Source organism: Falco biarmicus, chromosome 18, assembly GCF_023638135.1.
Source record: "Falco biarmicus isolate bFalBia1 chromosome 18, bFalBia1.pri, whole genome shotgun sequence".
Classification (NCBI taxonomy): domain Eukaryota; kingdom Metazoa; phylum Chordata; class Aves; order Falconiformes; family Falconidae; genus Falco; species Falco biarmicus.
The window spans coordinates 3,843,641-3,857,659 of NC_079305.1; the positions used below are offsets into that span (position 1 = coordinate 3,843,641).

The 14,019-nt window shown below is 49.7% G+C and overlaps 1 protein-coding gene across 3 annotated transcripts in view; it reads left to right on the plus strand.

Annotated features, from left to right (window-relative positions):
• The window catches only part of BIN3 (bridging integrator 3), a 43,612-nt gene that overhangs the window by 10,577 nt on the left and 19,016 nt on the right, over positions 1-14,019 (plus strand). For 2 of the 3 annotated variants that reach the window (XM_056362963.1, XM_056362965.1), the window contains exons 2-6: positions 82-130; positions 7,122-7,162; positions 7,781-7,842; positions 11,673-11,809; positions 12,105-12,145. In XM_056362963.1, coding sequence (XP_056218938.1) covers positions 82-130; positions 7,122-7,162; positions 7,781-7,842; positions 11,673-11,809; positions 12,105-12,145 — 330 coding nt within the window. The remainder of the gene's footprint in view (positions 1-81; positions 131-7,121; positions 7,163-7,780; positions 7,843-11,672; positions 11,810-12,104; positions 12,146-14,019) is intronic. The other variant, XM_056362962.1, reaches the window with a different exon arrangement.

The window sequence follows — 14,019 nt, forward strand, 5'->3', positions numbered from 1 at the left end:
CATCGAGGACGAGACGCGCGGGGCCGGGCTGCTTGAGGCCAGCATCGCTTGCTTACACCTTCCCTCTTCTCTCTTTTCCAGGATACCGTTCAAGATCGGGCAGCCCAAGAAACAGATTGTACCCAAGACAGTGAGTAAACCAGTTCCCCCTTTTTAGATCCAGCCTTTGATCATGTGGCTGATGAGTCAAGCCGGCACTTTGACTCGTCCCATTTTGCGAGCGTGTGCGTGTGCGCGCGCGTGGGAGGGAGATGTGAGCGAGCAGAACCTGTTGCCGCGTGTGACCAGCGCTTGGTTCCTCGTGCGAGGAGTGAGGGGGAGCCCCAACCAGGGAGAGTATTTTGGTTTGGGATCTGTTTCTTTTTTTTTTTTTTTTTTCTTTTTTTTTTTGGGGGGGGGGGAGTGGGGTGAGGGGAAGAGCTCTTTTGGTCTGGCACAGTTTTCCTCGGAGATGGCTGAACGGGCTTCCTTCCTTCCTTCCTTCTTTCAGCAATGGCTTGTTTGTTCATCCTTTCTGAGCAGATGGAGGAGGAGGAGTGGTTCAGATCGCTGAATATAACTGTTTCCAAAGAAAGGCTTATAAGCTGAGATGCTTAGTGCTCGGGCGTGAATTAATTTGTGCTGCACAGCATTTGCTTTAAAAGCAAATTAAAAAAGCATTTTGTATTCTCATGTATTTGAGACTCCTATCCCAAGTGCTGTTGCTTGCAGCTGGCTGTGGTATTTTCCTTTCTTAAGCAGATTGTCTTTGCATTTGTCCTGTGCAAAAAAAGCTGTGGGACCTCACAGTAGCTGTCCCTGAAAACTAACCTGCATACCTGCTCTAAAATAAGAGCCCCGACAGCGAGCGCGGTGGAGACCTTGTCTTTATAACGGCATTGGTGACCTAATCCCTTGAACAGACTAACATCTCTGATCCTTCCTCTCTGGGACACTCATCACGGCTAATTCCTCAGGATGCGTGGGCATTTGTGTTTACGGGGCAGTTTCTCCTTGGGACATGACATTTTCCCCTGGAGGCAGAGGGCTAATTCTGCCACTCCCTTGATGGCTTGATTGTCATATTTTATTTTAAAGGGTTTGGTAGTTGTCTGCTGTCATAGAGCAGCAATTTTCTGTAACAGCTCCAAACTGTCAGTATAAAATTTAAGCCAGGCAGGCGATGAAGGCAAGGGCTGATAAAATTCCTCAATGGTTTTTGCATCTCTTCAGCTGCCCTTTTTCCAGGGGCTGATGACCTGCTGACATCTGCGGTCCCCCGGGGGAGGCAGCCCCCCAGCCTCAGGTCTTCACACCTCTTCCAGTTCATTTCAGGAGCCCCCACGTTGCCTCTCTTCATGGGATTTTGCCTCCCGTCCACTTTCCTGGTGTTTCCAACACCGATGTCCTTCCAGGCTGTCACAAGAACCAACTGCTCTGCAGCTTTGGGTGTCTTGGCCGGCTTTCTTGGTCGTCTCCATCCCACCCATTCTCACATCTGAGCTGACTATAGTTTTTTTCTCTTGCCAGCGCTTGCTGGTTTCCCTCTGCTTCTGCTGTGTTTGCTGTTGCAAGGGGTTTGTCGGAGAGACCTTGTTCCCCTGTGCCGTGCTCCATTGCTGCTGAAATCAGCCGTCCCTGAGCTGCAGCAGGAGCTCGGGCTCCATGCAGATGAACGGTTGCACCTCTGAGAGCTTGCCTTCCCCTGAGCTGCTGGTATGTGCTGTTCTGAGGCAGTTGGCAGGCATTGCTTATATATATATATATATATATATGTGTGTGTGTGTGTGTGTATTAAATAGAACAGCTCAGAATATCCGGCAGGCAGAGGTTCATTCAGCAGCATGAGTGTTTCCAGGCCTTTTCCCTTTCCTTCCTTCCTTCCTTCCCTATCTTCCTCAGCTCCCCCAAGAAGAACAACAAGTTTTTGTGTCAACGACTCGGTAGCTCAGAGTTGGATGCTGCTTTTTAAATGGCTTCCACTTGCCTTGTGTTAACGATGGCGATACTCTCCAGGCAGGCAGCAGATACGTGGAAAGCAGAAAACAGGAAGCCCAAAGCTTTGCAACCTCACAGTAAGTGTAAAGTGCAGCTCTTCAAAGAAGAACAAACGACAGGAAACCACGGATCTCCCCTGGGAGCGAGGCGTTCAGCGTCGTGGTGTGGAAGTGATGGGACTGCTTTGTAGCTTTAGCGAGCTCGAGGCCCCTAACTTTACCTCCCAGTTGCAGGCTGAGGCGCTCCATCTGTGCGGGCTTTTGGGAACAGCCGTAGCAGCCAAGGTCTGTGATATTCCAGATGTTGGGCTCTGGAGCCCGCTGCAGGAAGTGGGAAGGTGTGGCATCTCCAGGGCTGCATCCCAAGCCGATCAGAAGGGAAGTGGTTGTGGGTAGAGGATCTCCCACTCACAGAGATTGGACCACAAAAGAGGAGGGGGGGGAGAGAAAAAAAAAGCGCATTTGTTCGGATCTAACTTTGGCTCTCCGTGAGGCATGTAACTGGAGCGCAGGAGAGGGGAGAATCCCGTAGCTCGCCAGCGAGCCTTTTTTCTTTTCTTGATGAAACGATGCTGGGGCTGGTGTCAAATCTGGGGCGGCAGCAGTACTGAAGAGCAATTTGTCCAGGCTGCAGTGGGAATTAGTCATGACTCCCTATGCCCACTCGCTGCTGAGCCTTTGAAGCAGGGCAGTGTCAGCCGCAGTTTAGCTCTTCAGGTAGAAGGAAACCCCCGTAGAAAATATTGGCTGGTGAACTGAAGTGATCTCCCACCCCCCAGACATGCCTCTGCTTTGTTTCCACCTTAACCTGGGCAAATCCAATTCCAGACAGCATAATCTCTCCCCTGAAAAGAGCAGCTGTCACCGGGCTTGCCGAGAGGCCAGGAGCCGGGTGGGAGGATCTAATGCTCAGAGAGGACCTGCTGTCAGCGGAGCCACAGAGGACACAGTAATACAGCCCAATTAAACTAATGCCCAGTGATAGGAGTTAAACCTGTTAGAATTATATCTCTCTGCAGAATGTTTATTGCTCAAATCTGATGCAGTGATGAAGCCTCTTCTGGCGGAGATGTTCTTCTCCCCCCCAGGACAACTTCGGTGCGAGCAGAGGTTATGCTGGAACCAGAGCTATAGCTGTCTTCCAAGCTCTCTTGCAGCTCCAGCTTGCTGAAGTTCATCTGCGTCACCCCGAGGTTGTACCCTGCTCTTCACCAGGGCTTGGGTTATCTGAGCCGGCAGGTAGCGGGGAAGAAGAGCCAGCCGTGCATCCCCATGGAGCATGGAGCCAAGTCAACAGCTGGGGGAGTCAGCCAGCCCTTGGGATGGGGCAACCCAGTGCACAACCCCTTCTCATCACCCAGGTTTTACCCCTTCCCTCCCTCCCCCAGCTGCACGCTGGCCTGGGCTGACTCAGATGGCTCTCGCCTTCCTCCTCCTTGCTGGCTAACCTTGGGTGAGTCAGCTTGGCAGGGAGCGCAGACCTGAGCTGTGGGCCCGCACGCCTGCCAAGCCTCCCTTCCTTGACTCATCCCAGCAGCTCTGCCTTCCCCAGGGATGTCGGATGGAGGAGCTCCATGAGCAGGAGGATTCCACTGCAGCTGCCGGCCGTCAGCACCTTTCCATTAGGCTCCACCAGTGAGCTGGAAATCCCAGAATAATGGAGTAAATGTCACAGAAGTGGTGGGGTGAACTCAAGTGACACCAGCTAAATAATTTTTTACTCATTTGCGTGCTCTTCCTTCCATCTTTAGCAGGATGTAACTGGTCTCTGCGGCTCGGAGGTGCATCCTTTTTCATTTTCAGCATGCCACCCAAGCAGCCTTTCTCGGAAGCTTTCTCGCGAGGTGGGGATTTGGAGAGCTTGCTGGGTGGTGAAGGCCCAGATACACCTGCACTCCGTGGCGCAGGAGCTCTGCTGTCAGACGCAGAGCGAATATTCACCCACATCGCTTGCCTCCAATTCTCCTCTTGCTTGATGGGATGGCAAAAGCTCAGCAGAAGTTCCAGGTTATAGCACAATTTCTGGCCTAATTGTATGGGTTTCTTTTTTTTTTTTTTTTTTTTTTTTTTTGAGAGGAGGGAGGAGGAAGCATAAGCTTTCCTCTTTTTCCCAAGACCCACGAAGAAGCTGAGACCACTGGAACATGTAGAAATCAGCTAGTCCTCCTCCTCCAGGAAAAGAAATTAACCTCAGGGGAATAAGAAGGTTCATCACAGTTCCTTATTTCCATCTCTTTGTAGTATTGGCTTTGGTCTTGCTTTGTTGCCTCGTAACCATGGTGTCGATTATGATACTGCCCTTAAAGCAGGAGGGATGTTATCGCAGGTGGAAGGCCCGGTGTTTGCAAACAAAAATAACTGGGTGAAAAAGAAGAACGTCGTTTTATTTCAATGCTTTTAAGAACTCATCGTTCTTTATGTAGATTTAAATAAAAACCCAGAGATGAGCGATCTTGCATTAACTAGCCTGTATGCCTAGAAGAAAAAGCGTTCAGTACAGAAACTCGTTTTGATTTGGGGTTTTCAGAAAGAGGCTGCAGAGAAGTGGGATTATTTTAATATTACGGAAACTTCCCTTTAGGATATTGTAATTTTCTTGCCTGTACTTCTTGTTCTCGTTACTCTTAACGTGATAATCCAATCCATAGCCTTTTGCCGTAAGTGTCGGGTATGTGTGGCCATTGATGATAGCTACCGGGAGCGGGAATTACTGTGTACTCTGCAAAATGTACTTGGCTTGCTGTCAGCTTGTCCTCCTTGCATGCCTCGGATCCGCCGATCGCTTGCTGCCTGCGAATCTGCACGGTGGGAGCACGTGAGAGCAGGTCTCGCCTGCCTCGTGCGTGGGGAGCCCTGCTCCTTGCTGCCTGCGTGGTACCGCTGGGCTCCTGCGATGCAAAGGAGAGCAGCGATGACTGGGAGGGCTACATCAGCCTGCAGACTGTGATGACTGGTAGCCAGTTGCTACTGTGGGCGTGAAAAATAAGAGCAATCCTTGGGCAGCTGTCTCTGCATAGATGGCACTGGAGATGTGAGTCAGGCCGGGCAGCTGAAGTGCCGCCTTGTAGATTCACCTCGATCGTTTGTAGAAAGCGCACAGGCAAACTGGGTTGGGTGTTTTCAGGGAAGCTTGGAAGCCCTGGGAAATTTTGGGGGGGGGTCACATCACCTGGAGGGTTGCAGGGGAGGAAGTTTTGCCTGCCTTCGTATCCGTCAGGCAGCGACGCCTTTTGCTCACCCCCGCTCATTGCACAGTAACGGGGGAATCTAACAGCAAAACGCAAGGGGCCGATACTGTTAATTTTTGCAGGTGGTTTCATTTTGTGGCCAAAACCTTTGGTTCTTGGAGGAACTGATTGCTGAGCAGACACGAGGAAGAGCCTCCAAAACAGGGAGAGACTTCCCAACAGTCTCCTGCGGACAGGGCTGGAGCTCCGTGCCAGGGGAAGGATACCACCAGCCTTCAAAGGACATATTTTTGAGTCGTGCCTGACCCTCTCTGGTTTGCAACCAAAACAATTCACACATAAGGCATATAAATAGAGCGCAATACTCCCTGGTTATTTTAGCAGCCGGAACAGCCATAGAAACTGAGGGTGATTTTTACTACGTGCTGGTTACCTGACCTCCAGGCACCAGCTGCTGCGGATTTCTGCAGAACTGTGAACCAGGCAGAAGTCGTGTGAGCTGCCCCCACACTGCTCCATGCCTGTTCTTCAGCGACCATTTTTAGCAGCACAAAAGGGAGCTGGAGCTGGGTGGAGGTTTTTCATCAGCAGGGAGAGCCAGCATGCATCCCCCGGATGGTGGGAGCTGATGGTGTGGACAGCTGTCCGTTGGGGATGGGGCACACTTGCTGCGCCGGGCACCGGCTGCCTTCAGATCGGGCTGGTCGTGTCACTGTGTAGTTCAAGTCTATCTGAAAGCAGAGACCAGAAAGATATTTAAAAAAAGAGGTTTCAAGAAAACTGGGATTACTGGGCTCCGTCTTAAAATACTGGTCTTTTAATAGCAGTTTTGATTGAAAAGCAAGTGTCTTTATTAAGTGTTCTGGTTTCACATAACACTGTTACATCAAGCCTGGGTTTGAAATCCCGAGGACAGCATGAAGATTTGGAACAAACCTTTGGATCCTTCTAGTCCTGGCTGCTTGCAACACTTAGCATTTCCTTAATAGCGGAGTAGCTTGACAACAGAAATGAACCCAGTTTTGATCCCATGACAACAAAAGCGCATGTATTTACTCTTGGCTGGTCAATTGAAATCCATTTGCTTATTTGGTCGACGAGGTGTGGAATGAATGTTTAAGCGTGTGTTAAAACAGTCAGCATGGAAAGAAAGTTCCTTAAAATATCTTGTATCGCTGGAGATTTGCTGCCAGATAGCAAGTAGGAGGAAGCAGTCATTGATGTAGCACCAAGAGAAGGTTGTTCTTGAGCTCTGCGCTCTTCGCCAGCACAGGTTTCTCCTCCCTTGGCGAGGTGTCGCAGTCCACTCGGACCGCTGCTCCAGCTGAAGGATTTCATCGGAGGGAACTGTTGCAGGGAGAAGGAGCCTATGGAGGGGGCAAATAATACGGAGACCGGAGGGCTCAGCAATGGCTTGAGGGGGCTGCGGGGAGGAGACCCATCCTGCTGAGGGATGGGGAAGGAGAGAGCGGCTGGGTGGGGGTCTGGCAGCCAGCCACGGGCAGAGCCACCGCAGGGCACCTCTGCGGCGTGCTGCTGGAGGAGAAGCGGCTCCTCTCAGCTCCTGGGACGATCATGCCTCGGGAAGGGAAAGCGGGCTCGTCCCCTGCCAGCACCGAGCTGACTGTGGGCGCCTGTGTCGGTGCGTGCTAAGTTGCGATCTCTCTGCTTTTAAGGCATTCCCATTTACTCCGTCAGCTTCCAATTCATGTGCTGGAGCACATCCTTGGAATGAGCTGACGCAGTTGGTGGCACTGTCTTTTGCTCTAAGAGAGTCTGGAGGAAAAAAAACCCCAAAACCAACCAAGATTTCATTTACTTTTGAAGTGTAACTCCCATTATGCTTCCCAGGGTTCACGTAGGCATTTCCCGAGGACAGGTTTCCCTGCCCAGGTCGTTGCCACTCCAGGCTCTGCTGCGGTACCTTTGAGCTGATTTCCATCTCGTCTTTCCGCAGGTGGAGAGGGACTTTGAAAGGGAATATGGAAAGCTTCAGCAGTAAGTATCAACCACACCGGTAAAACAGGAACAGTAGCATACTTCTCTGTTGTGCCCTCTCATTGCATCTTCCCAGGAAATTTTAGCCAGTTATGCTCTTCCCAGCAAATCACTCACTGCCCTGTAATTTCTAATTCTTCAGAGTTTCCCTGGTGGCTGGGTGTTCAAAGGTGGCCTAAGAAGTATTTGCAGTGGGGTTGAGGTTTGCAGATTACGGCAACTCTGAAGTAAAAAGTGTAAAATTGCTAGAAAACTGTGGGGTCACCGAACAGCTCAACACCTCTGAGGACAAATATTGGTTTTACCATACTGACTGTGTCACATAAGCTCACACTTATCATCTGGAAGCATTTGGCTTTACCATTTGTGGCAAGTGTGAGGACTTAAGGAAATATGTGACTTTGAATAAGAGATCACCAACTTGAAAAAGTTGAAAACCATCTGAAAACAACCAGAAAAGGTTGAGCAGCACTGAACTTCATAGAGCCTTGCCTGGATATTTTTAACTCACAACAGAAGCCAGCATATTCAGCCCGTAAATGATTTGTTGCACGTATGATACACTTCAGTTTGTTTCTTTCCAAGATTCAGACTTTGCCTTGTTCTCCCATCTTTCAGATTGGAAGATCAGACCAAAAAACTTCAGAAGGATATGAAGAAAAGCACAGATGCAGACTTGGGTATGTGACTGTAGGATACATAGACTGTGAACTTGGCCACAAAGAGATGAAGTGACTTTCTCAAGATCACATGAGTAATCTGTGACAAGTCTGGAAAACAAATCTAGATCTCAGTCCCACTCAGTTTGCTTAGTTACAAGGCCATCTGCATGAGGGCTGCCGAGCAGTATCTCAACCAAGGGAACAGAAAGTATGTTACGGGCTTGGTCCCTGTCTCTTGAGTGGCGGCTTGCTGTGTGGCCTTGGACAAGTCACTTGGTTTTCTTTGCCTCGGTTTCTGCAGCTGAAAAATAGGAGCAATTATGCCAGTTCTCACGTTAGACAGGCAGGAGCAGTCTCCAGCTGAGCCTATTGTGTCGAGCATAGTCACCTACTTCAGTCAAAGGCATCTTACGCTGGCTGAAGCCAAAGGAAGGTGGGACGAGGCTTTGGGGGTTCTGCAGAGCACCACGTAGGCATCGCTGCGTGTGTTTTGCGTCCGAACTGCTGACCTAGCAGCTCTCATTCAGGAATAACCCTGCTTGTTCCCTCGGTGGCTGCTTGCTTTGGCTTGACCTCGTGGCAGTGGGCGATGTAGGAAGCAATAAACAAGTCATCTCTGCGTGTACCGCCGCAGCTGCCCGCTGCTGCCTGCACGGCAGGCTTTTAAACCCAAGATGGGAGAGAGGAGATGGAGCAGTCTGGTGGAGGGCAGCTGGGAGAAGTGGATTCGGTGGATGCCGGTTATTAAACCGAGCAGGGCAGCCTGCAGAAACATGCAGCAAAGAGCTGTTTTAAACACAGATGGCTTTTCTCAGCATGTGGTTTGGAGTAGTCCCTATTTGTACCGGGCCCCCACAGCTCCGGAGCCAAGGCAGATGCACCAGCGCAAACAGGTGTGGGCTGGACTGGTCCAACACTCATCTCGTGGGAGCTGGGTTCGCAGAGGGGCAGGGGAATGGGATGGAGCCCCACTGGCTGCTTTGCCAGCGAGGGGCTGGCAAACGCTGGGCTTCCCATGATACAGACCTTCACCTGGGTGTATGTGTGTGTGCGCGCTCGGATATTGCCAGACGTAAACATGGATCCCAGCTCCTGCCCGCGCGCTCCCACCCTTCCCAGCACGGTGCTGGCACGTACGTGTGCTTGCACAGGGCGAGTGGTGGGAAAGGCACCAGTAACCAGCGCTGCCAGGACTCCTTTCCAGGGTGAAAAATGCCCTTTCTGGGGACTCTGGTCATTGTCAGGGATCCTTGGTAAGTTTTTCCTTGTTAAGGATTCCCCTCCCCTCCCTTGCAGTGGGCGTTGTTTATATGGAGCATTTCAAGTCCCAGAGGAGCTGTGGGAGGACTTTCTTTTTCCGTTCTGCTACATGGCAGAGTCACAAATGAGCCTTGGCCAGATCCAGTAAGATCTGATTTCTCATTTAAAGGCATGAAATCATGAGTGTAAGGGAAGATTTTGAATGTGGCGTGGTGAGGGATGGGTGAAGGCAAAGGAGGTAGATCTGATCGAGTGCTGAGGACTGCTTTCCTCACCTGGCAGTGCCCTTTGCCACGAGGAGATGGCCGTCCTCGCTCAGCCAACACCCGGCCCCCGTATCCGATGAGGATGGCAGCGCAGCAGCCTCGTTGTGTCCTCCTGAGCGTCTTTATTTCTTCCAGTGTACCTCTGTGCTGAGGGGGCTGCTTACTCGCTGCCTGCAAACACTCCCTAGCAAACTGGACCTGGTGGCTTGAGTCTCCACCTTCTGCCAAAAAAGACTCAGAACGAGACCGATTCCTCCGTCTGCATGAAAATGTTCCTGTGAGGCTCGGCCGCTGCTCTGCCAGCTGCAGCAGCGTGGCTGGGAACAGGGTATGGGTTATTAGCAGCACTCTCTGTACTGTGGCTGGAGGTCGTTAACCTCCTTCCCCACCCTCTTTCCAAACAAAATAGGATCTTGAGAAGCAGGAGGATGTTCTTTAATCGGAGAGAAAAGCTTTTCTTTTGAAATGAGGCGCAGGTAACCCACTGGATCACCGTGGCTCTAGAGAGCCAAACTGTTCTCCACTACTTGTGTATCGCGATTCAAACAAGCAGTGCCTCTCTAAAAGTGCCTCCTTTAATTGCAGTCGCGTCTCACGTGCTTCATGAGCAAAGCACCTTAACAGACCCTCCCGAAGCCCACCCCGAGGGGCAGGCGATGCTCTCCTCTCCCATCCCATGTCAGCAATGTGCCTGTTGAGTTTGGATTGAAGAGGTGGCACCCGGAGATGCCCTCCAGGGGTCCTGGCTCCCCGCACAGCAGTGGGGACACCCAGCCCCCCACGGCTGCTTTTTCGGAGCCGTACAGGTGAGGTCAGTGGTGCAGGGGAACTGTCTGGCCCAAAATCTGGCCCAATGTGCCTGACCCCCCCGCCCCCGCCGGGTTCTGGCCTCCCGGTGTGACCCCGGTGCTCACAGCAGCTCCCCTCGCTACAGTACGCTTACAGTTCTCTCCCGATGAAGGGAAACTAATTTTTCTTCCAGCTGAAGGAGTTCTGCCATTCTTAACTCCGTCCCGTTTTGGCACAAATCCTTCCTCAGATGTGGTCACACATATGGATTATATCCCATCTGTTTAAAGGTTTAAATGCCTAAACCCTTAATGTTTGGATAATAGATGGATACGGTAGCTTTGTTATTCTGTAGTTCTGCATTGAGCTTCCCAGCTATTTAGCTTCTGAGCTCTCTGTATAATTGTGTGTAACCTTTAAATCAGAATGTTTAACCCCTTGATTTATGATCTTAAGCCCCATTATTCAGATGACTTTAACTTTTACTATCTGAATGAGTACAGTAGGAGTCTTTCCAAAGCTCATCTGTAGCACGGCTCAAGCATCTGGCTTTCTGATCTTAAACTGGAATAACTTCCAGCAACAGTGCTGACGAAAAAGAACATTTTTTTTTTTTTTAAGTACCCGTGACTTTTTTTTTCTCCTTTATTCCCATTTATATTGATGCTTGCCTTTTTATAAATCTTTTTTTCCATTCTGTACCTTAGCTATTTTCTTGCTCTTTTTTAGCAGTCCTGTCATAGGGATTTAATTTTCCCTTTGAAGACAAAGTGTTTGGATAGGAAGAGAGATGTCTGATGGAAAACAAGCAGAAGTGCTCAGCGAGGGAGGAACTGAAGCCCGTGAGAGTGTGACGTGGTGTTTCTGGACTTCTTGTGGCAGTCTCAGGGTCTGAAGAGACTTCAGCCTTTACATTTTCCCCTGGCTTCTGGGGTTCATCTCCACGGGCAGAAAAAGTGCTTAGCCAGCTTGTGTCTCTGCTTCTTGTGTAGTGCCTATTTTGAGATTGAAAGAGAAACCTCGTCTTCTAGTCCTGTCAGTCTGGTCCTTTTCCACCAGCACTAAATCCACTTCAAATATATATTTTTGTGAAGCCATTTGAAAGACTTAATGGACTGTGATTTTTTTTCCTCATTGTGGAAGAGCTGTAGTGGGACTGAGAGTGACACTTAATAGTCTGTCAAGAAAAGACGTATAAAAATCCCATCTACATTTTTTTTAAGAGAACAGTGCTTTTGTTAGTCTGGTATTATTTCTGGCAACATCACAAGCCATACATCAGAGTGGTTCAGACTTAACAGATAAAAACAGTTCTCTGTGAATGAATTGATGGCTCTTCCTTTCTTTTCACTCAACTACCAGTGAATATCTTCCTGGAAAGTTGTGCTAAACCCCCTGCCTTGGTGGCTGAAGTCCCTGATTTTTGCCCTTTGTAGATGCAGGTGCCCACCCAGGGTTGTGTGGCTGTCCCACCAGGCAGCCGCTGAGATGTGACCCTCTCTGCTTTCCTTTGCATGCTCCTGTTTCCCACAGCCATGTCCAAGTCGGCCGTCAAAATCTCTTCCGACCTGCTGTCTAACCCCCTGTGTGAGCAGGAGCCCGGCTTTCTGGAGATGGTCATGGCCTTCGACACAGCGATGAAGAGGATGGACTCTTTCAACCAGGAGAAGGTGAGTGTGGGTTTGGCTGAAGAAGGGGAGACCAGGGTGTCCTTCTCTTTTTGTCATCGTCTCCAAGATGCTTCCCACGTGAGTTTCTCTATAACCTTACTCTTCTTCTGACTCTGGTTGTACTGGGGATTTCAGCTCACCTCGAGCACATGGGATGAATTTTCTATTTTTTGGTTAAAGGGTGTTGTGGTTGAAGCTCCTGCCATCCTATGGTAGGCACCGTACAAATGTATCATTGTGCAAACGGGCTTTTTCAACAAGCCTGGCATATAATCATTCCTTTTGCTTTCGACAGGTGAATCAGATCCAAAAGACAGTTATAGAGCCTTTGAAAAAGTAAGTACCAACATTGTCTTATGAGCCATATCGAGTGTTTGTCATAATTGTGTACTGCAGGGCTGTGTATCATGGAAAGAGTGGTTGTGGGGTTAGAAACCAACCCTTCTAAAGAGGTGATAGTTCACATCCCTGTGACAAAATCACATCCTCCTTGCTTTACAGCTGGGGCATGGAAGGGTGGGATGGTCTGGCTGAGTCCATACTCCCATTCTGTGACAAGGGTGAAGCCCTTTTGTGTCTCACCCTGCCAGATGCCTTCCTCTGGACTTTCAAGAACACCAGAGATGAGTAATGTGGAATGCATTAAAACCTTCAACTTCCCTCCACTCATGTGTTGGTTACTACCAACGCATTGCTACAGCTGGAGAAAAATCGGCTGGGGAGCTGGGGAGCTCTGCAGCAGGCACGGACAGTGCCATCCAGCCCAGGGTGGTGAGCGTTCGCTTGTTTGAACAAAAGCTTGCTTTCAGTGAAAGTTCTTTCATGTTTATAAATCATACATCCGTGCAGGAAAGAAAGAGACGTTGCAGAGCTGTCTTAGCTGGGCAGTGAGCAGGTGCAAAGTACGGGCAGAAAAAGACCCGTAACTGATAACTGACCCAGGATGGGATGTCTCAGGTTCTGGGGAAAGGCTTGCAAACCTCTGCAGGAAAAGCTTCAGACCACGCGTGGCCTGAAGGGCCAGCCTGGGGTGCACGTGGAGGGGAGCCCGCTGCCGAGTCACACCGAGAGCCACCCTGTCACCAGGAGGGGAGGTTTGGAGCCGGACCTGGCTCTGAACTGTGCCCGTCCACAGATTGCACAGCTTGGAATGAAATCCTTATCAGAGAGCGAGAGCTGGAGCTGTTGACAGTGCTGTTCTGGTAGCAGATTTCTGGTTCCCCCCCCCCCCCCCCTCCCCGTTCCTTGCTAACTGGTGCCGTACGGTGCATCAGTACCAGTCATGCCTCGGCACCGCGGCAATTTTGTCCCCTGGGTCTCACCTGGTGCAAGTCCCCTCCGTCTGCACCCTTCCCACCAGCATTAGCAGCCGTAACCAGTGTTGCAGGCTGTACCCCCGAAACATTTAAGGAGTGCTTCAGTTGCGATACCAAATGTCTTCTGAAATCCTGAGATTTGCTGTTTTCTTACAAGAACAGAGCAAGCGAGCGAAAATAAAATAAAATTACTTTAATATGACAGTAAGTGTTGCAAATTGCTGAATAACAATTTTAGTTTAGGTTTGACACAGGGTGGTTTGGGTTTTTTTAAGTTGTTGTTTTCTGCCCAAATCTGAAAGTAAAATCTCATATACCGCTTAGCACATGAGGTTACAGTGTGTTTCTATTCGGGGGATGTTTGGTGACTCAAGTTTCACCTTGGTCATCTATCTACAACCAGAAATTCTTGATTATTTAGGGGAAAAAAAAAAAAAGAGAGAGAAAGAAAAAGAAAGAAAGAAAGAAAGAAAAAAATCCCAGGCTTGTTCTGTGGAATTGTGTTGCTTATTATCTAGATTGTCCTCATGAAAGATACATTAACTTTTTCTTCCAGCATTCTGTTAAAATTGGAAGAAGGGCTTGTGTCTCTGAAATCTTCGTGGTGGTTTTTTTCCTCCCCAACTTGTGCTAGTTGATGAAGGATAATACCTTTCCCGGCAAACCCTGCTTCGTGTTTTAAACCCCGGGCAGTGTATGGGGCTGTTAATTTGAGATCATAAAACCATTTCCACTTTGCTGATGCTTTATTCTGCATTCGTGCAGCGTTTGTCTCAGGGTGCTCTAGATGCTGCCGTAGCACGAATGGTGCAGAAGGGGAAAGTCCCCTTTCCTCTTGCTTCAGGTTGGAGGCAGCTGGGCGAGATCCCGTTGTATTATTCCTGCCGTAGGGAA